Source organism: Bombyx mori, chromosome 15 (genome assembly GCF_030269925.1).
Source record: "Bombyx mori chromosome 15, ASM3026992v2".
Classification (NCBI taxonomy): Eukaryota; Metazoa; Arthropoda; class Insecta; order Lepidoptera; family Bombycidae; genus Bombyx; species Bombyx mori.
This window is the reverse complement of record NC_085121.1, coordinates 7,294,620-7,318,179: the sequence shown is the minus strand read 5'-3', so window position 1 is coordinate 7,318,179 and position 23,560 is coordinate 7,294,620. Positions and strand designations below refer to the sequence as shown.

The following is a 23,560-nucleotide window of genomic DNA, read 5'->3' as shown; positions in this document are numbered from 1 at the left end:
ATGTTGTTTTCATATATTACATTGCTTTTATTTTTTTTATTGTTAGGTTAAAATGTACAATTTTCGGGAAATAAAGCCATTATTTATTATTAATTATTGTATTACAGATCTACACAGATTGGGCGAACCATTACTTGGAACGGGCACGGTCGCGACGCCGTGCTGGCACCACTGGAGGCGGGCTGGCTCGTGACTGCGCGGATGGTCTCCTCCTAGCAGACGTGCTCGAAGGGGTCACCGGCCTGAAAGTTCCTCGTGCCCATCGCAAACCTAGGAATCCACAACAAATGGTGAGCTATAGCATGCTTATTTATACCGAAGTGTGAAAGAGTAACGGATTATTTTTTAAATCTATTCATTTTTGGAACGCTGGTAGTAAATTGGTTATTAAATAGGGCTAATCACGTTTATCGCCATCACACCCATATTCCATTCTTCATAACAAACAATCAATCCTGTTGTTGAAAATCAGTTCTATTTTCTATAATTACTTAATGTATATTTCAACAAATAATTAACTCGATTAAACACATTATTTTCAAATTGTAATGAGTCTTGGCTCAGCTACCAAACTTAGATGATTGGTAAGAAGATACTTCGGTTTTGTAAGAAATCATATTGATTGAGATACACCTTCTTAACCATATTGATTGAGATTCACCCTATTTGTCGTATTTAGTTCTGACTGCTTAATTTTAATGGTTCTTGGAGATGTTTGTTATTCATATTATACTTCTTTTAAATTTATTAACAGTATTAATAACAGCCTGTTTATTGCCTAACATAAAATAATGATTTCAAGCTCATTATAAAATCTAATAATGCACAATTACTCTGTATGCACCGTACATCATTATTAAGGATCGATTGATGGGTAACCTCATTAATTTCCCAATAACCAATAAAATCAATCATCGCTCAGTCATAACAAAACTTTCATTATATCCGGTGCATTTTGTTTATTATTATAATCGGCCAAAACAGAAAGCGGCGCGAGAATATTTGTTTTACCCGAAATAGCTATCGACCCGCGATCACAAATCATCACGCAGCAGGTATAAACGTAGTGCGATATAGGCAAGGGATTATAGAAGGGTCAGTCAATAATGTCGTAAAGAGGCTAAGGCGTAAGATTCTAGGCGACGAATTTCTATGCGCGATGGTCATGCGTTCAAGGTTTAATTGATTTTTTTCTCTCCGACCTATGCTTGGCCTTGAGAGGCTATTTCAGCTTCTTGACGTGTAGGTGAGTTCAAGGGGCTCTAACCGGGAGTGTTGCTAACACTGGCCTTAGCAAAAGCCGTGCTTCGCAGAATTTACCACCGGATCGGAAACGCGACGTGGGCTGTGTCTATGGGCTAATTCACTCGTCGAGCCCTTCGTCACAAGCGACGGGTTCAACGAGGACGGTGACCGGTGCTTGTGGTACCTAAAAGCACCGTTAATGGCTGGGGAGTTAATGACGTGCTTGGGGCGGCTTAATTCCTCAATTAAACCGCCCCAAACACAGGGCAGTAGGTAGGACAGCTCTTAATTTACTTTTAATATCTTTAAAATTCTGCATATTACATAAACCGTGATACTATCAATACAAATGAAATGAAAACATACTTTCATGTTTCCAAATTTATAGTAGTTATTGATAATGATAAAAGTAAACCGAACTCGTCAAAGAGTTCGACACCCAACCTAACTCATACATGAACCTAATCTGCTGAGAAACTCAGTCGACCAAAATAAGTAAGCAATAGTTTTAATGTCACGCGTACAATACATACGAGACATAGTAATAATACAACCATACAAATAAACATAGAATCACTCTTAAATAAACATGCTAAAGATTCGATAGAATTGGTAGTCATTTATGTATTTGGCAAGGAAGTAACAAAGCGTATGAGCCTTCTTTACAGTCCTTTGCTTGTGACCGCAATATCGGTTTCATATCGTTCCTTACTTGGGAGCTGCATGTAGTACGACCCAAATCCCGGAAAGTTAACCATGCAGTTTCCGGGTTGTGTGATATATGTGAAAGTGTGATTGTTAAGCAACCATTATTGGATTAATTAGTTGTTTTAATGGCCCCGACCGTGTTTATGTTTCCTGCTAGTGCTTATTGAAATGCTACGATTTGTACAGTCAATTGGAAAATAATTTTTATTTATTTATTTTTTATTGCATTGATGGGTGGACGAGCCCATCTGGTGTTAAGTGGTTCCTGAAGCCCAAATTATAATTTTGCGTTTGATTTTTATTACGCGTAGCTATATTCCTTCACCGTGGAAGTGAATCGTGAACGTTTGTTAAGCACGTATTTCATTAGAAAAATTGGTGCCCGCCTGGAATTCGAACACCATTACATCGCTAAACACGAATGCACTGGGCGTCTTATCCTTCAGGCGACGACGACTACGAAAAATTAATTAGTAATGTTAAATATTCATGTCTTTTTTCGGCCGTGTATCTATTGGAAATCTGAGACCCCGTTTAGCATAAATACAAATATTAATATTCTTAACAAACTTTTTAGTTCACGAAATTCTAGATATTTTAACACCCCTAGAATGCTGTGCGTGATAGCAGAAGGACACTTAAAAACTTTTACAGACACTTTTCCGTTACGTTACCTTCCATATTTTATTACTTGCACTTCGCACCCACCTGGGCTCTGAGTTTCCAAACAATGTTTTAGATAAAGTTACATAGCTCTTCGAATAATCTATCGATGAGTTATTTAGAAGCAGTAATACGATAGCGTTGCGGTGAAGAGACCAACAGAAACTATATAGTGACCACTGTATCCGCACCTCGAACATGACACCGCGATTGATTTTGTTATGCTACATTTATCTAAACATGTCATTCCTAGAAATTATAGCAACTGAAGAACGACTTTTTTTTATTGCTTATCTAACAGGTGGGCTGTGAGCTCGTCCACCCATCTGGGTTAACCACCTGTTGTTAAGTGGTTACTGGAGCCCATGGACATCTACAACGTAAATGCGCAATGAGATATAAGTTCTAAGATCTCAGTATAGTTACAACGGCTGCTCCACCCTTCAAACCGAAACGCATTACTGCTTCACGGCAGAAATAGGCAGGGCGGTGGTACTTACCTACCCGCGCGGACTCACAAGAGGTCCTACCACCAGTAATGAATTAATTTGAAATACCTAGCTGAAATGTTACAATAGGGCCGGTTTAATTTTGACTTTGCGATGAAGATCGATCGCAAAGGAATGTTTCCTAAACCATATTTAAATAATGTGACCACTGATATTTTCGGTTAGAAACCAGAAAGCTGCGGAGAAAATATTTTGTTTACTTAATATGAGCTGACACGTTAGATCTAAGATTTCTATAGACTAGAGCTAAGTCCATTAGCGATATATCCAAATCCATGACATACGTCATCATACATAGCGACATGGAACAACTGTTAGAAAAATTACCCTTATTTTAAACTACTCACACAGTATTACGCAGTTGTTACATGTTACTGGTTTTCTTGAAATGACTTTTTATTTAATGAGTGAAATTCTAAAAAATATTAATAGCAGTGCTAAAGGCAATTTGCCCGTTCTATTTAAATGTTTTCCCGTGGTGAACATATTCACTACCTTTTTCTTCTTCTTTTGCCTTTATTCCAGTGTGTGAGATCAGTGAAGCATATGCTTTTTTCCATTCAGACCTATCTATCATACGGCATTTCTGCACTCATCCTTCTTTCGCATATCCTCTCTCAGATAGCCCATCCAAGTCTCTCTTAAGCAAGGCCGCCACCATGCCTTTATTATTGAACTTCATTGTTAAGTTCGTAAATTATAAGATCATAAATTAGGTAAAGACATAAATGTAATAAATAGGCCCAAATAAAGTTGAAATGTTACCAATAATTTAACGCGACCGAACCGATTTTTTTTATTTTATTTTTATTGCCTTTGTAGGCAGACGAGCATACGGCCCCCCCGATGGTAAGTGGTCACCGTCGCTCATGGACGTCAGCAATGCCAGAGGCAGAGCCAAGCCGCTGCCTACCATGAATATATATATATATATATATATGATATGATATAATATTATATGATATAATTACATACCTTGTTTTCACTTCAAATGTTTTGCGGACGTTTATATCTTTTTGTAAAAATTCCATATTATTATTACTATAATTATTATACTCAAGATATTTCCAAAACATTTATGATCAAGTATGACGTTGTCCATGTCATTGAAAACAAAAAACAAAAATCAAATAACCTAAATTCTATTAAGAACACAAGTTTCTATTTTAGTTTTTACATGCTAAATACAAATTGCGGTCGGAATTCAACCACGACATTACTTCGAAACGAATAGTTTTTATACGAAGAAAACGGACAATAAATAAATTATGATCTTATACAATACAATTTCAATTCTAAGCTGTTTAGTTGTATGAATGTAGGCCAGAGGAATTGTTTTGTACTGGTGGTAGGACCTCTTGTAGGTAAAGGATGAGACGCCCGGCGCGGCGTACTAATCAAAGGATGCGACCGTTCCGGTATTAAAATCCCACTGGCAAGTACCAATTGTCTTAGAGAAATACGTACGTAGCATATATTCTTTAATATCTTCCATGATTAAGGAATAATGTCGTCGAATAAAAGCGAAATCCGCAAAATTTAATAATTTGCGTAATTACTGGTGGTAGGACCTCTTGTGAGTCCCTGCGGGTAGGTACCACCACCCCGCCTATTTTTGGCGTTCAAGGGCGGGACAGTCGTTGTAACTATACTGAGACCTTAGAACTTATATCTCAAGGTGGGTGGCGCATTTACGTCGTAGATGTCTATGGGCTCCAGTAACCACTTAACACCAGGTGGGCTGTGAGTTCGTCCACCCATTTAAGCAATAAAAAAAAAGCGGTAATTTTTTAGAATACTTCTTTGCCAAACGTTTTTATCTATATTATAAGTAGCTAGTGTTACCCTCTTCTACATATTTTTGATTTCCGTATAGTCTCTAGGTCGTAAAAGATATTTTGCAAGGTATGTTCATCTAACATAGTGATTTCTAAGCTGTGTCTATACTTAAGTCTATACTTATAAAGTGTTCTACAATAATAATATGAATAATTTATTTTAGGATCGATTTTCAAAAACGCAAATCGATTACGAAACAAATTTTTTTTAGGGGTACCCGAACTAGCTAATGAAAAATCTGTTTAAATAGAGTTGTAGAAAACTTGAAGAGAATCGAAACTAAAATAAAACTATTCTCTAATATCGATATCCACAGAGTATTCATATTTATTGACTTTAGTCATCGTAAGTCAGAATTTGTTTATATACATGTTTCTAAACGTAATTTATTGCCGGCATACCTAGGCTTGTTTGCATTCATTAGGTCGGATGTGGAGCATTGTTTGAGCAAGTGTTGAATGAAAGGAACCATCAAAAAAACGTGTGCCGGCCGCGCAATCGCCTTCAATTCTAAACCGATTGTTATGTTCTGTTGAACTCAGAAGTGTTTGAGTAAAATGTTAAGCGTTAGGTACTTACACATAAGGAAATTGACTTATAATTTGAAAAAAGTTTAACGCGGAAAATTAAATATGGTTTTACTGTTAAAATTCGTGTTTAGTTTACTGTTTGTACCGATAAGACTGCTTGATAGTATTTGTAATTAGAGATTCGGTCTTAATATAAGTACCTAAAGATTTTGATTTACTGTCGGTACTGTATACATTTAATTTTAGAATTTCAAATTAATTTTTTTATATCGACGATCTCCTACAACCTAAATGCCGCCACTCACCTCGAAACATGAGTTCTAAGGTTTCAGTTTTTACAGTAAAAGTACTGCCCCAGCCTTCAATTCAAAACGTATTTTAGCTTCACTGCAAAAACAGGCAGCGTGATGGTGGATATCTTTTATACATAACATTGGCTTTGTTTTTTATCCCTTTAAAAAAAAATCGGTTGTCTGTAAAGTCGGTTTACTGACAATAGTTGACGTGACGACGTCATAAAACATATATTTAATATCGAAATAATCATTACCTTTATCGCCGCAATTATCGTTGCTATAAACAATTGACACCACATTCACTTTTCATTGAACTTCGTACTTGACGAAAACATGTAAATGTATTATTGTATAGCAGCTGTCCACGCGGGTGCATCGCTCACTCAAGTAGGAGAGAGACAGATGTCGAACGCTGCCGAACGCGGAGGCCCATTGTGCCTCTTTGTCGCTTGTTGCGCGCTCTCGCTTGCACTTCAAGCCTTAAATGGAACGCCTCAGAGCGAGGTAACGCCGCATGAGTCATGTTTTTTCGTGCGTGGAGCCGGCTCCATTGAATTATAAGACGTTGTCACGTCAAAAATAAGAAATCATGTCGATTGACAAAATACCTACGGGCTACCGGACTACGTGGAGGTCAGAGCGCGAAGACCACTACCCGTCTCGAAGTCAGATTTGCGTTTGAACTACGATAAAACTACCTAATGAACGCATAATTCCCTCGCGGCACAAATAGCTTGAATAAACGCTCTTACCCGTATGCGTATGGTATATACATATATTTAAAAATACCATATTAAGATCTACGGATTTTTCTCTATTTAGTTAGATTTAATTATATTACGAAAACCCAAACTAAGTCACGTTTTTTACTATGACTATCACTACATAGTATAAAACAAAGTCGCTTTCTCTGTCCCTATATCCCTATGTATGATTAAATGTTTAAAACTACGCAACGGATTTTGATGCAGTTTTTTTAATAGATAGAGTGATTGAAGAGGAAGGTTTATATGTATAATAACATCCATTAACTAGTGGAGAAATCAATAATAAATTACAGTTTCCGAAGCGAAGCGAGGTTGGGTTGCTAGTATACTTATAATAAGCAAAACCAATAACCATACAATAACGTATTGATAAATTAATATCACAATGTTTTCATAATCAAGTAATATGTATTAGTATGTTGTGTTGACGTACTGAAATTAAGCTATAATCCGTATATAAATCCTCGAGAAAAATCGGGTAAATAACAAGCGATCAAAATAAAAAGCAAAAACAGAACTACAAGAGTTCATTTTCATATACACATATGTATTTTAGCAGGATAATAGTATCCCTCGAAATTTAATTAAAAATCGTAATCCAAGCCCCATTCTATACTTAATAGGGTCATGTGGAATTCTCCCACACAACGTAAGTAAAAAATTAACAGTTACACAATTTCGGAGGCGTTTTTTGCTCCCGTAATATTATGTTGATAAGAGATGACTAATAAACAAACCGATTGTTAGCTTGTCAAACACGAAATGATTTATTGCTTTCGAACGCCGATTAAAAAACATGATCGCAATGAAATCAATCAGTTGCTCTATGTATGCATGTATATGTGTTGCACGAATAGTGATGTACTTTATACATATGTATTTGTGTTCATATGAATTCATAAATAACAACTATAGTTGACGTTTCAATCATATTTTTATAACAGCTGTCATCCTTCTAATCGAAAAGCCTAGAAAAGTCTAGGAGAAAATATCAAACATATTATAGGCAAACCCAAACATTGATTTTTTATTTTTAGTAAATTTTATATAATTTAATTTTAATATTATTTAGATTTACGTGTTTAATTTACATCAGAATCGGCTTTGAAATGAGCTCGCCTCCACGGTGTTTCCCGAACGCTATGACATGTGCTTCTTCAAACGAGGCTTGTGGAGAGTAGGTGCTTAACGGTAGGCAGCGGCTTGGCTCTGCCCCTAGCATTTCTGAAGTACATGGGCGACGGTAACCACTCACCATCAGGTGGGCCGTACGCTCGTTTGCCTACAAGGGCAATAAAAAAAGATAGACCATTAGCTCGTTTAACTATCTCCGCAATCAAGCACATAAATAATCAAACCTATATATTAGTTAAGGTTACGCTGAAATAGCCTCTCAAGGCTCTTGGCTTAAAAAAAATATTAACTCTTTTTATTATCACGTGTCGCAAAATTTTAATCTTGCTATCTTTATTGCATGAGAAACCCTTATATGGCAATCATTTATGTGCCTTGACCCGGAAGTAAGTCAATCTTATCTGATCGAGAATGATAATGCAAGATCACTATAAAAAATAGTCAAACTAAAATTTTTATAGCGGAGGTGCTAATTTTAAGCTGAGGCTAAGGAAGTGCTAAGGTGATAATATTGAACTAGATTACTTTGCGAATAAAAAAAAAGATAATTAATTTCCTTTCAATATAGTACCTAATGATAAAATACAGTTTTGCGGTTGGAATACTTTGTTCTAGATGACGAAAACTCTATTATAGTATTTCAAACATCAGAAACTATTAATTTTATTATAACAATAAACGATAAACGCATAACCTAAAATAAAACTTTTTTATCCTGTAGAGGTTAGGTATGTTAAAAAATAAAGTAATAAAATTATTGTTTTGCTATCGGTACTTCAAATGTGCGCAAATGTTCAAGATAATCAAACGTTTGGAATTTATTAAAATAGATAATTGATTCCCTTTCAGTATTATCCTTTACTTCTACTGAATCGCTTCAGATTAATGCCTATTGTTTTTTATTATTATTGCCTATTACTGTCTATTTCTGCTGTGAACCAGTAATGCGTTTCGGTTTGAAGGGCAGGGCAGCCGTTGTACTGTAAAAAAACTCATGTCTCAAGGTGGGTGGCGGCATTTACGTTGTAGATGTTTATGGGTTTCGGTAACCACCGAACGCCAGGTGGATCGTGAGTTTGTCCAAACATCTAAGCAAAAAAAATATTGAAATTCATAAAGATCTTGTTAAAGTTCTCATAAAGTCCTAAATTATAAAAAGTAACATTGAAAACTATTCTATAACTACAGCGTGTTAAAAGCCAAAAATACTGTGACAATAAATTAAGCGATCCGCTGAAAATAAAACTAATATGATACGATTTGAGAGTCCCCTCTCGATTGAAATGAAAAATTTCAAAAAAATACACGTAGCATGAAAATACTAAAAATCATGAAAAATCTTTTTTTTTATAAAGAATTTGGCTCCAACGCCTTTGGCATTGATTTTGCCAATGTCAAAGTATATTATATACAAAAATGACAGGTGCTTAGAGAGGAAAAAATTTACTAAACCTAAATACAAATAAATTTGGTCAGTTTTTCCATACGCTAATCGGTGATTTTAAGAGCAGCACAAACAACTATAATTATGTTAGAATAACTATATTATTATATAAGATATATTATTAGCAGATAAAAATGTACACAGAATATTTATATTTTTAGAATAGACTAAAGTTAATTAAGAATCTTTGGTCTTTGTTGGGATGATAACGTGGACGAACGCTAACGGATACCGAGTGCTTATTCTATGTCGGCTCATAAAGACGGTATGTTGTGAAGATACAGCATTTAAAAAAAAAACCGGCATTACAATTGCTTGCAGTCTGCGACTGGCCACAGGTTTACATTCATTCGCGCGCTCACCATACAACGAGACGGGTGCGTACATCCGAGCTATTGGAACGCGAACAAAACGATCGATGTTTTTTTAAATTACGTTAAATATTTTGTATCAAATCGATCGAGTGCAGTGCTTACGTGGTTTAAGTGATTAGTGGTGCAGTGTAAAATATATTTAGAAGATTTAATTGCAGTAAACTCATTAGGTGGGTCCTTTTTTTTAAATAGTTTTAAATAAAAATAATTAGACATTTTCATCTTTGAAAAAGAGCGGGTAGTTTTATGACGGATTGTGTTTGAGTATTTTTTGTTCATTTCAATTATCGTAAGAATTATGTGGGTTTTTTTAATTCTCATAAAAAATGCAATTGACATAATTTTGTAATCATTACATTAACGGCACAATGATAGATTGTCATTTTTATCGTCAATAATTCAACCTTATCAAGGTAAAATATCTTGGATATATCAGTGATAGTAAAAATAACCTGGTTACCTAAAAAAAAAACATTTTTATTACGGAAATTGATTAACGTGCTAACGGCCTCCCTGTTGTTAAGTGTTTTTTGGAGTCTTAAATTATAATCACAGAATCATGCTTTGAACGTCGCCAACTATTTTGTGACGTGAGCTTGAAGTCTGAATTATATTGGACAGGGAGTGTTCCCTCCGCAAACCAAAATATTTGATTGACTCCGAAAAATATAAGCTTCATATTGGTACCGTCATCGGAGCAGGCTCACAGTATGTCATATCACCGGTAATAATTTTAACAATTTAAAATCTAATTTCTCTTTTTAAGGAGAAATTCCTCTATCATCATCAAACCGTGTTATTATCTGCCTGACGGATCTACCGTTTTCTTATATAATAAACGATTACCCGCTTTTATTACTTCTACACGGCCAATAAACTTTAAAAATAACACTGAAAACTTGTCGTAAATCAATTGAAGGAATCGTAAATGCAGCTGTGAAATTTAAGATTAAATTATTATGTGTTGTTCTCTGATGAGAAATGTTAATTGTCGGCACGGATGTGCGAGAGACTAAGTGATAAATTCTGTTACATTATCAAGTGCCAGAAAGAAACTAAAAGTATCCTTATTTGTCATGTTTAGTTACAATATAATAATGTTATTGTTTTCTGCTATCAAACAATTTAGAAATCATTAAAAATTATCGAACACTCAATAAGGTTGGTAAATACGTATATATGACTATGAACTTATAGGATCCGTCAATAGAAGTATCCCGTAAATCGGTCTTTGAAATGGTATAGTAGGTATGGTATCTGAGATTAAATACTAAGTACAAATAAATTCTAAACAGTTCAATTGAGATTTCAAGTTTGAAGGTTGGACAATAGATTCGCGTTGTAGTGTGTATAGGTTTTGGTAAATTAAAACTGTTTTTATTTATTTTTTGACATTTCAGGTACTTTACTATCTTCGTAATCACGGACAACTAAGGTTTCATTCCTCGACATTTGGATATTTAATTATCTACCGTCTGTTTTTCTGTAAGCGTCAAATAATGAATGTATGTGTATAATATGATGATATTATCTACTTAGTATTTTCAAAAGCGTTTTCTCGGTGGTAGATTCTGCGAAGTACTACTGCTCTTGCTCAGTCTGGGGTTAGTAATTTTTCTCAGATTAAGCCCGTGAGCTCACCCACCCGTCCGCGCGTAGCTGGAATAGTCCTTTAGCGTAGTTACCACAGAATATATAGGAAAAAAAAAAAAGTTTTCTAACGGTAGACGTAACTAAAACTACTTTGTACGTGTTTTTTTGCTTTTTTCTGAACATCACAAGAAAATTTCGTACAGATATTTACGAAAAATAAACCTTATCCCTAGTTGTCAATTATAACATATAAGAAAATTATTGAGAGAACTCTTATACCAAATTGGTGGTATATTTTAGGACCAATTACTAAATATTCATTTTTGCTTTAAATAGTAACAATCACGGTTTTTTTTACGTCTCGTATTTCAAGATTTGCATTTTATATTATAATATCGGACGTTTTTAAATACACGAAAACCGCCAATGAAAATATTAAAACGCGTCTGTAAGTAAATATATAATTGGGAAATTTATTTTTATTATTGTTTGATACAGTGCTCTCGTTATTAATCGAAGGTTAAATTGAAACGTGTTTGTGCTTTAGTATCATATTATTAGTATTTACAAGCCATCAATTTTTATGGTAATAGGAACAATCACACTTGTCCGGGCGCCAGTCTCGTCTTATCGCCTTGAACTGTCGCTGTTTACAGATTAGCCATTTCAGGAATCAAACATTACGTCAGAAGTGGTGAGGCGGGTTAAGGGCCGAACGGGAGAGCTACCACCGTCCTGCCCATGCCTACCTACTTATCTATCCTACCTTGGTTTTGTTTTAGCTTCAACCTACCCTTAATTAAGCGTTATATAATTGAGACTTCGGTAACTGCTTAGCTCTAAGCTATGCCGAGATTATGTCTATACATCTAGCACAATAAAAAAGTAACATAACTCCTTCATACGTTTTCTAATCTACCGTCATTGCATTTAAATAATTTGTAATGAAAATTTAATTAAATCGAAAAAGGGACCGCCCGGAAAGTACATAAATCTTTACAATGCACTCAGCTGTTCTTTACGAGATTTCAAATAAATTATAGATAATAAATATACCGTTCGAATTAGCCTAACTGCTTGATGTCCGCCAGTCCGGCGTCCCGAAGGGGAGGGTGATGGGAGAGATGTGCTCCGCACTAAGCACTTCACTTTCCCCCCTTTGCCTTTTCATGAGTTCTGTCTCATGTGAGGTTTGGACGTTGGTTGTTGAGCGACAGGAGGTTTTAGTCGGTTCGACTTGGACATGCTCCGCCCGCCGTCCCCAGTGGAGGGCGGAAGTCCGGCGATTTCCTCCTGACAAAAAAAAAAAAAAAACTGCTTGATGTGCGTAATTGTCAAAACCTGAAATGAAGTAGGACGCGCTGTCATTACGTTTTTCTATATTTCTCTGCGAATAATGAGTGCATAAGGAAAATTATTTATCCGAAATTACTAAAGGATGGAAATTTTCCAATTAAATTAACAGAACACCGCAGCGTGTTATTCATATTGAGATACGATTTCGAAAACTCAATTGTTATTGTTTCACAGCTGTAACGTCTTTAAGCCCGAACGCATGATTGCTTCACTGAAGATATACAGTAGTCAGTGATACCACGGCTATTTCATAATACCCCTAACCCACCAGTAAAAGCCTACGATCACCTCACGGCATTCCACTTTCATATATTTGTAGGAACTGATTGCAACCATATTTACTTGCGACTAATATACATGTATGGATGTATTTATGTATGTATGTACATGTATATGTATAATGTGATTGTATATGTATTTGTAATTTAAAATAAATTTCATTGCACATATCACTATTTACTCTGCACTACCTTTGGTTGACTAGTAAAGAATGCCTTAGGCATTAAGTCCGCCAATGTAAATTTTACATGAACTGTGATAAATAAATAAATATACAGCAGAACACAAACAGTAAAACAGTAGTTTAATTCGGAAAAAATCTTTTAAAAACCAATGTTGTTTTGTAAAAAAAAAAAACAGATTATAAACTAAGATACTTGAAAGTAATCTATAAACGGTTACGGAGAATATTTTCCTCAAACTAAATTCATTTCAATGAACAAGTGTATTATAATTGGATTCGTAAACTATGACTCAGTTTTCTAAAAGTTAATCCAGCTTATTGTCCTATTGAAGTCATAGGTTTTATTCAATAAATAGTACGCACGAGATCTATAGACTGCATGTTGATTTAGCGTACGGATACTCGGAGAACATACTAGAATATATTATTATCTATTATCTGCAATATGCACTTTTGAATATTCATCTTCATTTCATTTCACTCCATATATCATTTTTCATAAAAATAAGAATATAATTATTTAAATCCTTAGTTACAGGTCATAAAATCGCTATAAACTTTTGAATATTCTTACATTTGGAATATTATAATTAGTTTAGTAACCAAAGATTGTATTTGGTATCACCAGAATTTTTCTCATAAATACTGTCAAAAGAGCGTAGTTTAGCTTTAGTTTTTTTTTTAGTTTACCTATATTTTGACTACATTAACCAAATTAATATATAATTTTATCTTACTTTAAAAGATAGATAATGTAACTGGTAAAAAAATAAAAAAAAAACAAATTTAGTTACAAAGATGATCAATATTTAAAATATTACACGTTAAACCTTTATAATAGTCTCCTGTAAAATTAGTAAGTTTTGAGATTATACAGTTTTAATGCGAAAAGACGACATATTGTGTTATGTTGGTATTGACACTATAGATTTGGTCCTTCCAATCGCTTCTGCGAACACAGATTATTATGAAGTACGAGCACAGAACCAGTAAGAATTATCTTTTTATTTCGCAGAACTGGCACGACAGCAGAGATTCGACAGGCTAAAAATAGGGCAATTAATTTAATTGTAATGACTGTACTCGACTCGTCGCCGACTCATTAATTCACCGAATCGTTTATTTAAATTTAATTGTGGCATTTATTTGTGACACAATCGATGACGTTTGTATTAGTTTAAATTATGGACATGTTTTTTTTTCTATCATAATATTATAAATTAGTAATTTTCTTATAATATATACGTACGTTTAGTTTAACAAAATTGAATAATATTTAAGCGATTAATACACTAAAAAAAAACTAAATAAAACACTAAGGCTATGTCGACCCCACCGAACGTGGTCTCGCCTTGTCGCGGCGGTGGGGCTTAAGCGTGCACCCCGATACCGTGGAGCAGCGTTGTCTGCACAGGGGTGCCGTGAACAAAGAAGACTGCACACCGTGTTCCCGTTTCCCACCTTTGCTGGACAAAGTGTGTGTGAAGCGGGAGAGGGCTCCCTTCTGGAGCCCTCTTGGATGCTAGGCCATGTCCCCGGCAGCTCTTTGGCTGCTAAAGGGGAAGGCCCTCCAGAGGAGGGTACCGGTACGCCGGCGTGGCCACACCGTGGTCGGACGTGTGGGTCTGTCAGTAATGGTAGACCCCACGTGGATGAGAAGTGAACCGGAGGGCACTCCCTTCCGGTCGCTGGTTGCCATGTCCCCGGCTGCCTCTTGGCGGCTACAGGGGAAGGCCCCCCAAAGGGGGGTACCGGTTTACCGGCGTGGCTACCGAAGAAGCACACCGCAATCCCTACCGAGTAGGGGACGGGGGCTGCTGCCTAGCAGGGGCCGTGAGGATGCGAACCTCTATAAAAAATGCCCCAATCCCAAGTTTTTGACACCTGACGATGGGATGAATGGCTGGAGGGAGTCTAGTCCCAAGGGTTGTCCCATACCGTAATCCCCACTTGGTGGGGGGCGGGGGCCGCTGCCTAGTAGGGGCCGCGAGGATGCAAACCTCTATAAAAAATGCCCTAATCCTAAGCCTGTGACGTGCCCGGTGATGGGATGAGTGGCTGGAGGGTGTCCAGTCGTGAGGGCCGTCCCAGGGGACCGACCCCTGGTTAAATAATAAAGGAATAAATAAATGATGGCAGACTTAACGGAAAAATTACCCCAGGAGGGTACCACTCTAGGTGGAGAATCCCTCCGTGCTTCCACCTCGGTGGGAGCATGCTGCCCCACGTATTCTGGGGGGGGCAAAGCATGCCACGATGAAGGGGGCTGTGCGACGGGCAGCGGAAAACCCGTCGAACTGAGGTGTGCCAGCGCTGGCTCGACGCGCTCTGCGCTCGTCAGCGACTGCGAGGCGGCTGGCCCGAAAGGGAAAGTCAGGCGGAAGAGGAAATCGAGGGGAGTTTCTTCCCGCGAAGGGAAGGGGGGGCTAACGTCGTCCTCTGACACGGATGCCCCACCGGAGAAAGTGGTGGTAGTCTCCGATTCGGCCTCTGCCGCGGAGGAGATGCCGCCCCCTAAAGGGAGACCCGCTCGGGGGAAGGGCGCACCGTCACCGGCGCCGTCATCGGCGTCGATGTCTGTCGCCTCGCTGGACGGGCGGACGACGGAAGAGGAGGAGGGCGGTCTTCGGGACCCTGCCTTGGTCATAGGCAGGGCCATGAAGACCGTCAAGTCGTATGCGGCGACCAGTGCCAAAACCAAAGCTGCTGGCCGCAGGCTACGGGAAGTCGTCTCGCGAGTCTCGAAGGTTCTGCCTTCGGTTGCTTCCGCCAATGACCAGGTGGTGCAGCTGATGGCGGAGAATTTGAGGCTCCGAGCACAGCTACAGGCGCAGCAGCGGCCCGATGGCAAGGTTGCTGCTACCAAGCGGGTAGCCGCGACGAGGTCGTCGCCCGCGTTGCCACGTGCCGCTGGGTCGCGGACTCCTCCGGCATCTGTGCCGGCGGTGTCGCCGCTGGTCTCCGGGGTCCCTCGGGGTCCCTGTCCCTCAGCGGCGGCTGGCGACCCGTGGCCCGTGCTGCCACCATCGCGCGCGGTACAGCGGCATTCGCGTCTCCCGTCGCCGCGGTCTAGGGAGGCGACGGCCGTCGAGCGGCAGCAGGGATCCGCGGGGCCACGGATCGTGGGCCTGCCGGAACCGAATTGCTACAGCCTGGACGAGATTATCGATCGCACCGTCCAGGCTGTAATGGAAAGGCTGGGTGGCGGGCTGGCGGCTCTCGAAGCGAAACGTATTGTCGCTAGTGACGCTGAACGGCCTGCGTCTACACATGCCGCGGTGTCGGGTGCTGCAGTGACCCGCTCCACCCCCGTACAGGCTCCAGCCACTAGGGCGGGCCCGGGACGAGACAGAGCCAAGCGGGGGGGCGGCGCTAACGCGAAGTGCACATCGCAAGCGCCTCAACCCCGTCCGCTGCCCCCGCCCCCGTCTAACATGGACGAGGGGTGGAATGTGGTGGCCCGGCGGGGTGCCAAGAGGGCCGTACCGACAGCTCCCCAAGTGGGTGGAGCACCGGCCACTGCGGCGTCTCAGGCTGCTCCCCAACAGGGTCGAGCGCCTGTGGCCGCCAACAAGAAAAAGAAGACGAAGAAGAAGTCGTCGCGCGCGCCGCGGTCGGCGGCAGTGGTCTTAACGCTGCTGCCGGCCGCCGAGGCCAAGGGCGTGTCATACGGAGATGTAGTCTCCCGGGCGCGCGCGGCTATTGATCTGGACGAGATCGGGGCGGGGGAGGGCCTCCGCTGTAGGCTGACGGCGAATGGGGCCAAGCTGCTGGAGTGTCCCGGTGCCGATAGTTCCGGCATCGCGGAGCGTCTGGCGGCGAAGCTCCGTACGGTTCTGCCTGAGGAGGAGGTTCGAGTGCACAGGCCGGTCAAAATGGCTGAATTGAGAGTGACCGGCCTGGACGACTGCACCACTAAGGATGAGGTGGCGGCGGCTATTGCCGCCCGGGGCAACTGCGCCCTGGAGAATATAACCGTAGGCGAGCTGCGCCTCGGTTATACCGGGGCTGGCTCTGTTTGGGTGCGTTGCCCGGTAGAGGCGGCCACCTCCTTGGCTGCTCCTCCGCCCGGGAGACCGTCGGGGGAACCGGGCAGGTTGCGCGTGGGCTGGATAGCGGCCCGCGTGCGCCTTCTCGAACCACGCGCCTGGCGGTGCCTCAGATGCTTCAGCACTGGGCACTGCCTTGCTAAATGCGCGAGTGCCGTTGACCGCAGCGGATTGTGCTTTCGCTGTGGTCAGCCGGGACACAAGGCGGCCGTGTGCTCGGCTGCGCCGCACTGCTTATTATGTGCGGCGGCCGGGCGCAAGGCTGACCACCGGGCCGGGGGCAAGGCCTGCCCTCCGGCCAGCAAGAATGCTGAACGAAATCGGCGCCGCCAAGCTAAGCGGCGTCAAAAGAAGCGGTTGGCCGGGGGAGCACCGGCCGGCACTTTGTCCCCCGCTGAGGCGTTCGCGCCCGATAGCGGGGGCAATGGAGTAGGGGAGGGAGCGATGGATGTGGTTCAGTCTTAATGGATCACACCTATCGCTTCCTGCAGGGAAACTTGAACCACTCCGCTGGGGCTCAGGACATGTTGCTCCAGACCATGGCGGAGTGGTCAATTGACGTGGCTGTGGTCGCCGAGCCATACTTCGTTCCCCCAGCGGATGACTGTTGGTTTGGGGACGTTGATGGCTTGGCGGCCATACATATCAGAAGAACCGCGATGGTCCCCCCCCTGGCGATGGTGACCAGGGGCCCCGGGATCGTCGCGGTACAGTTAGAAAATATCGTCGTGATCGGGGTGTACTTTTCTCCGAATCGGCCTACCGTCGAGTTCGAGCGGTTCCTGGACGGGCTAGAGGTGATCGCTCGTCACCTCGCTCCCCGTTCAGTGATACTGGCGGGGGACTTCAATGCGAAGTCTGTCGCTTGGGGTTCCCCATTCACGGACGCTCGTGGTAGGCTGCTGGAGGAGTGGGCGGTCGCGGTCGGTCTCTGTATCGTTAATAGGGGCTCGATCGCGACTTGCGTGCGGTGGACGGGCGAGTCTATCGTGGACTTGACGTTCGCGAGCTCGCCCGTCGCGCGGCGCATCCTCGGCTGGAGAGTGGTGGTGGGGGCGGAATCGTTGTCCGATCACCGGTATATCCGGTACGATCTTTCTGCCCCTGCGCCGACGCCGGCTGCAGGTGCCCGCGGGGTTGACCCCCCGCAGAGTGCATCCCGGTCATTCCCTAGGTGGGCACTGAAGCTCCTGAACAGGGAGCTCCTGGTGGAGGCCTCTATGGTGGCGGCGTGGGCGCCCAAGCGCCCACAACCTGTCGATGTGGAAACCGAGGCCGAATGGTTCCGGGGCGCGATGCACCGCATATGTGATGCCTCGATGCCCCGGGTCGGCTCTCGGCACTCTGGACGGCGACAGTCGCCCTGGTGGTCGCCCGAAATTGCAAGACTGCGTGCGGTCTCCATTCGGGCGAGCCGCCGGTGCACTAGACACCGCCGTCGCCGCCGCCTGCGGCGCGACGAGCCCGTCGCGTTCGCGGAGGAGGAAGCTCGGCTGCACCGCGAATATCGCGCTGCGAAGGACGCCCTGCGGCTGGCCATCAGGCGGGCCAAGGAGCAGAACATGGAGAGACTCTTGGAGGCGCTCGAAGCGGATCCGTGGGGGAGCCCATACAAATTGGTACGCGGCAAGTTGCGCCCGTGGGCCCCCTCTATGACTGAGCGTCTCCAGCCCCAGCAGCTGCGGGACATCGTTTCGGCGTTGTTCCCGCAGGAGCGGGAGGGTTTTGTCCCTCCCGCTATGGGCGGGCCGTCTGACACCGTCGACGGCCAAGCTCCTGCTGAGGTGCCTCGTATTACCGAGGCAGAGCTCCGGGTGGCCGTTGTCAAGATGACTGCGAAAGACACGGCCCCCGGCCCGGACGGAGTCCACGGCCGGGTATTGGCCTTGGCCCTCGGTGCCCTGGGGGACCGGCTCCTTGAGCTATATAATGGCTGCTTGGAGTCGGGACGGTTTCCGTCGCTCTGGCGGACGGGTAGACTTGTGTTGTTGAGGAAGGAGGGGCGCCCGGTGGATACAGCCGCCGGATATCGTCCTATCGTGCTGCTGGACGAGGCGGGAAAATTGCTGGAACGTATTCTGGCTGCCCGCATCGTTCGGCACCTGGTCGGGGTGGGGCCTGACCTGTCGGCGGAGCAGTACGGCTTCCGGGAGGGCCGTTCGACCGTGGATGCAATTCTTCGCGTGCGGTCCCTCTCGGACGAGGCCGTTTCTCGGGGTGGGGTGGCGCTGGCGGTGTCTCTTGACATCGCCAACGCATTTAACACTCTGCCCTGGACCGTGATAGGGGGGGCACTGGAGAGGCATGGAGTGCCCCTCTACCTCCGCCGGCTGGTTGGGTCCTATTTGGGGGCCAGGTCGGTCGTATGTACCGGGTACGGTGGGACCCTTCATCGTTTTCCGGTCGTGCGTGGTGTTCCGCAGGGGTCGGTTCTCGGCCCCCTCTTGTGGAATATCGGGTACGACTGGGTGCTGAGGGGCGCCCTCCTCCCGGGCCTCCGCGTTATTTGTTACGCGGACGACACGTTGGTCGTGGCCCGGGGGGATGATTTTAGGGAGTCTGCCCGTCTCGCCACAGCGGGAGTGGCCCTCGTCGTCGGAAGGATAAGGAGGCTGGGTCTCGACGTGGCGCTCAATAAATCCGAGGCTCTGTGGTTTCACGGGCCGCGGAGGGCGCCACCCGTTGACACCCACATCGTGGTTGGAGGCGTCCGGATAGGGGTCGGGGTGCAGTTGAAGTACCTCGGCCTCGTGTTGGACAGCCGGTGGGCCTTTCGTGCTCACTTTGCGGAGCTGGTCCCCCGATTGATGGGGACGGCCGGTTCTTTGAGCCGGCTGCTCCCGAATATTGGGGGACCGGATCAGGTTGTGCGCCGTCTCTACGCGGGGGTGGTGCGATCGATGGCCCTGTACGGTGCACCTGTGTGGGCTGAGCCGCGCAACCGGGCCACTATGGCTCGGTTCCTGCGCCGGCCGCAGCGCACCGTTGCCATCAGGGTCATCCGCGGATATCGCACCGTCTCCTTCGAGGCGGCGTGTGTTTTGGCGGGGACGCCGCCATGGGAGCTGGAGGCGGAGTCGCTCGCTGCCGACTATCGGTGGCGCAGCGAGCTTCGTGCTCGGGGCGTGGCGCGTGTCCCCGAGAGTGAGCTGCGGGCGCGGAAGGCCCATTCTCGGCGGTCCGTGCTCGAGTCGTGGTCGAGGCGATTGGCCAACCCCACGTGGGGGCTACGGACCGTCGAGGCGGTTTACCCGGTCTTTGATGACTGGGTGAATCGTGGCGAGGGACGTCTCACCTTTCGTCTGGTGCAGGTGCTGACCGGGCACGGATGCTTCGGGAAGTACCTGCGCCGGATAGGGGCTGAGCCGACGACGAGGTGTCACCATTGTGGACACGGCGGAGCATACGCTCGCTGTCTGCCCCGCTTGGGAGGTGCAGCGCCGTGTCCTGGTCGCAAAGATAGGACCTGACTTGTCGCTGCCTGGCGTCGTGGCGTCGATGCTTGGCAGCGATGAGTCATGGAAGGCTATGCTCGAAGGAGGCGGCGGGGCGAGTGAGGGAAAGCTCTCCTCACTACGCAGAAACCCGCCGCCGCCGAGCAGGGGGTCGGGACCGGGGTCGTATCCGTGACCTGGCCCCCTAAGAGCTAGGGGTCCCACCCGTTTTGTGCGGGGAGGGACCCAGACGAGGGGTGGCGTGCTCTGCACGCTCACCCGCAATAGGAAGCCGGGTGATGGTAGACCGCGTTCCCCCGACCGCTCTGGGGGAAGGTGTAACGCGGCGCCATCAAAGCGGGCTCTCGGCCCGCTGAACGAGGGAACCGGTGGTCGTTTCGCTGGCGGCCACCGGTCCGGCGTCCGTGGGATGGTGGGATGGATGTAATGTGCTCTGCGTCAACCCTGTCCCGCCGTTTCAATAGCCCCGACTGGGCTCCGGCCCGGTCCGAGGTAGGGCGCCGGTTGTGAGCGGCAGGAGTTTTTAGTGAGGTTCAACTCCCACATACCCCACCTGCCGCGCGGGTGGGGATCCGGCGATTTTCTCCTGTGGAAAAAAAAAAAAAAAAAAAAAAAAAGGCTATGTCGAACATTTCGATTAAAAACATTTCACAAGAGCGGAACTACGTATGACCTTAATTTGGACCACGGATTTGGTGTAATATTTCAAGGTCGCACGTGTTAAATCATTCAAAGACACTGAAGATCTTCAAATAGGATCATATTTTTGAATTCAATATTTCACACATGCCATACACAATTTCGGCAAGGTCAGTGACCTATTTCTAAGCAAATACGACTGACTGTTCCTGAATCCCGCACATTTTGTTTACAAGCATGATTTTTTTGGTTATTTTTTTTTATTGCTTAGATGGGTAGACGAGCTCACAGCCCCGTGGGTGTTAAGTGGTTACTGGAGCCCATATATATCTACAACGTAAATGCACCACCCACCTTGAGATATAAGTTCTAAGGTCTCAAGTACAGTTACAACGGCTTCCCCACCCTTCAAACCGAAACGCATTACTGCATTACATTTAGGCATTAACCGCGGAAATTCTGCCCCCCACTTCAAGACATAAGTTTGCCCAGCCCCTTAAACAGAAACGCATTACCACTTTATGCTGGAAATAGGCAGGGTGGTGGACTTATAGAAGCCGTGTTCCCATCTAAGGCGTCATTATCGCAACACTCTGTATAGTATAAATAGGATCCAAAAATGTTGAGTTCTTAATTTTGCTGGGTTTTTTTTTTCTGCAAGCACTTGGCCGTCGTCTATTTTCAGTTAATGGGATGAAGGCTGGATCTATTGTGTGTCTATCTAGATATTAGGTATTGTGTACCATTTGGTGAGATCATGGCACGCCGGACTCACGTCGCCAGCACAATTGTCACGTCCGCCGAGAAATCCTATTTCAGCCCACACCAATCACGCTCGGGATATGGGGCAGTTTTTATGTACATAGATGTCTTTAGTCATACTATGTCTTTAATATTTCTGTAGTTGTATGTGTTTTTAAGAGTATGATGAATTAATTAACGAAAAACAATTGACTGAGTCACCGAGTGAAGTGGATGTTGCAGGTATTTTTAAATTGGTCTTGATCGGCAGGAAATTTTTGGACTTACTGGTGTGAAGTGGGCGTGGGTGGCCATAACAACATGAATGTCGCATCTCACCCTACAACACATATATACTTCAATACATATTTGTATGTATTTCAATAGCATTACTGGTGGTAGGACCTCTTGTGAGTCCGCGCGGGTAGGTACCACCGCCCTGCCTATTTCTGCCGTGAAGCAGTAATGCGTTTCGGTTTGAAGGGTGGGGCAGCCGTTGTAACTATACTGAAACCTTAGAACTTATATCTCAAGGTGGGTGGCGCATTTACGTTGTAGATGTCTATGGGCTCCAGTAACCACCTAACAGCAGCTGGGCTGTGAGCTCGTCCATCCATCTAAGCAATCAATAAAAAAAATGTACACATATAACGGTTGTCATGCCCTTCCTACCGGAATGCCAGACTCCAGAAGACGACAGATGCCCGTTATTCTTTGCGCTTGTAGCCTAAGTAAGCTATTCGCGGACTGGTAGGTGAGCTCAGCGACTCAACCTGAGAGAATTTACTCACACTGGCCCTAGTAAGAGCAGTGTTCCACTGAATCTGCCACAAGATCGGAATCACGACCCACTTTCTCAGTGGTTCTGGCGTCTACGTTAAGCAAGTCTCGGAGCTCATAGAAACAGCAGGAGGAATAGTGTAGAGACGTGCCATCTTAGGCTTAAATATAGAGGCTACTGTCGCGCGAACTCAAAGAATTAGCAGAACTTGGAATGGCCCCAACCAGCACTTATACAACACAAAATAAAAACTATATGCCTTAGAAACTTCAAGTAAACCCTTCGCAATTGTCGATAGGATTTGAATGTCAAACCTAGCAAAATTCAAAATATTTACTCGTGAAAGATCGTCCTGTTGTATTCGTTAATACCATAGTAAAAAATTAAACATATCACCAATAACCAACCCGCTTCGTGGATTACACGTGTCAAACTATATTTTTTTAAGGGATTTTATGACCTGGTAACTGAGACCTTTAAGTCATGTCTTATTTTATTTTATATTCATATTTTTATGAAAAATGATATTATGGAGTGAAATGCAATGAAGATGATTAATTTGAGACATTAATCAACTGGGATGAAATTAAATGAAATGAAATGTGATGAAATATAATCTCAGCAAAATGGTGGTCATTTACTAAGATTTTTTCAGTGGACTTTTTGGAGGATCCCGAGAAGTTACGTCCAGCGGATTTGTTTCATTTTCTCACATTTGTGTACTTTCACAGATATTAAACAGTTAATAAACCACCATTATTACACATTTAAACCCGAAGAAACACTAAATAGACAAAATAAAAAAAATCACACAACTTCACTCCTCGCGCTCCCGCCAAAAAGTCCGTGTCAAACTATGAGGAAAAAATTCGAAGCCACCCACATCAAGTATCTTAATTATGCATATTATAACCGCATAACTGTTGAATCAAACAAAACAACGGCGCCTGAAATACAAGCATGTGTTTCGTATT

General features: G+C 43.9%; 1 protein-coding gene and 1 long non-coding RNA gene across 2 annotated transcripts in view; one reads left to right on the top strand and one right to left on the bottom strand.

Annotated features, from left to right (window-relative positions):
* The window catches only part of LOC101747129 (protein sickie), a 209,959-nt gene that overhangs the window by 27,482 nt on the left and 158,917 nt on the right, over positions 1-23,560 (top strand). Inside the window, exon 3 of the mRNA XM_062672477.1 lies at positions 108-290. Coding sequence (XP_062528461.1) covers positions 108-290 — 183 coding nt within the window. The remainder of the gene's footprint in view (positions 1-107; positions 291-23,560) is intronic.
* LOC134200185 (uncharacterized) lies at positions 83-4,245 on the bottom strand. The gene is made up of 2 exons (XR_009974997.1): positions 4,101-4,245; positions 83-270 (listed from the first exon to the last, which is right to left on the bottom strand). It is a non-coding gene; the product is annotated as an uncharacterized LOC134200185 (long non-coding RNA).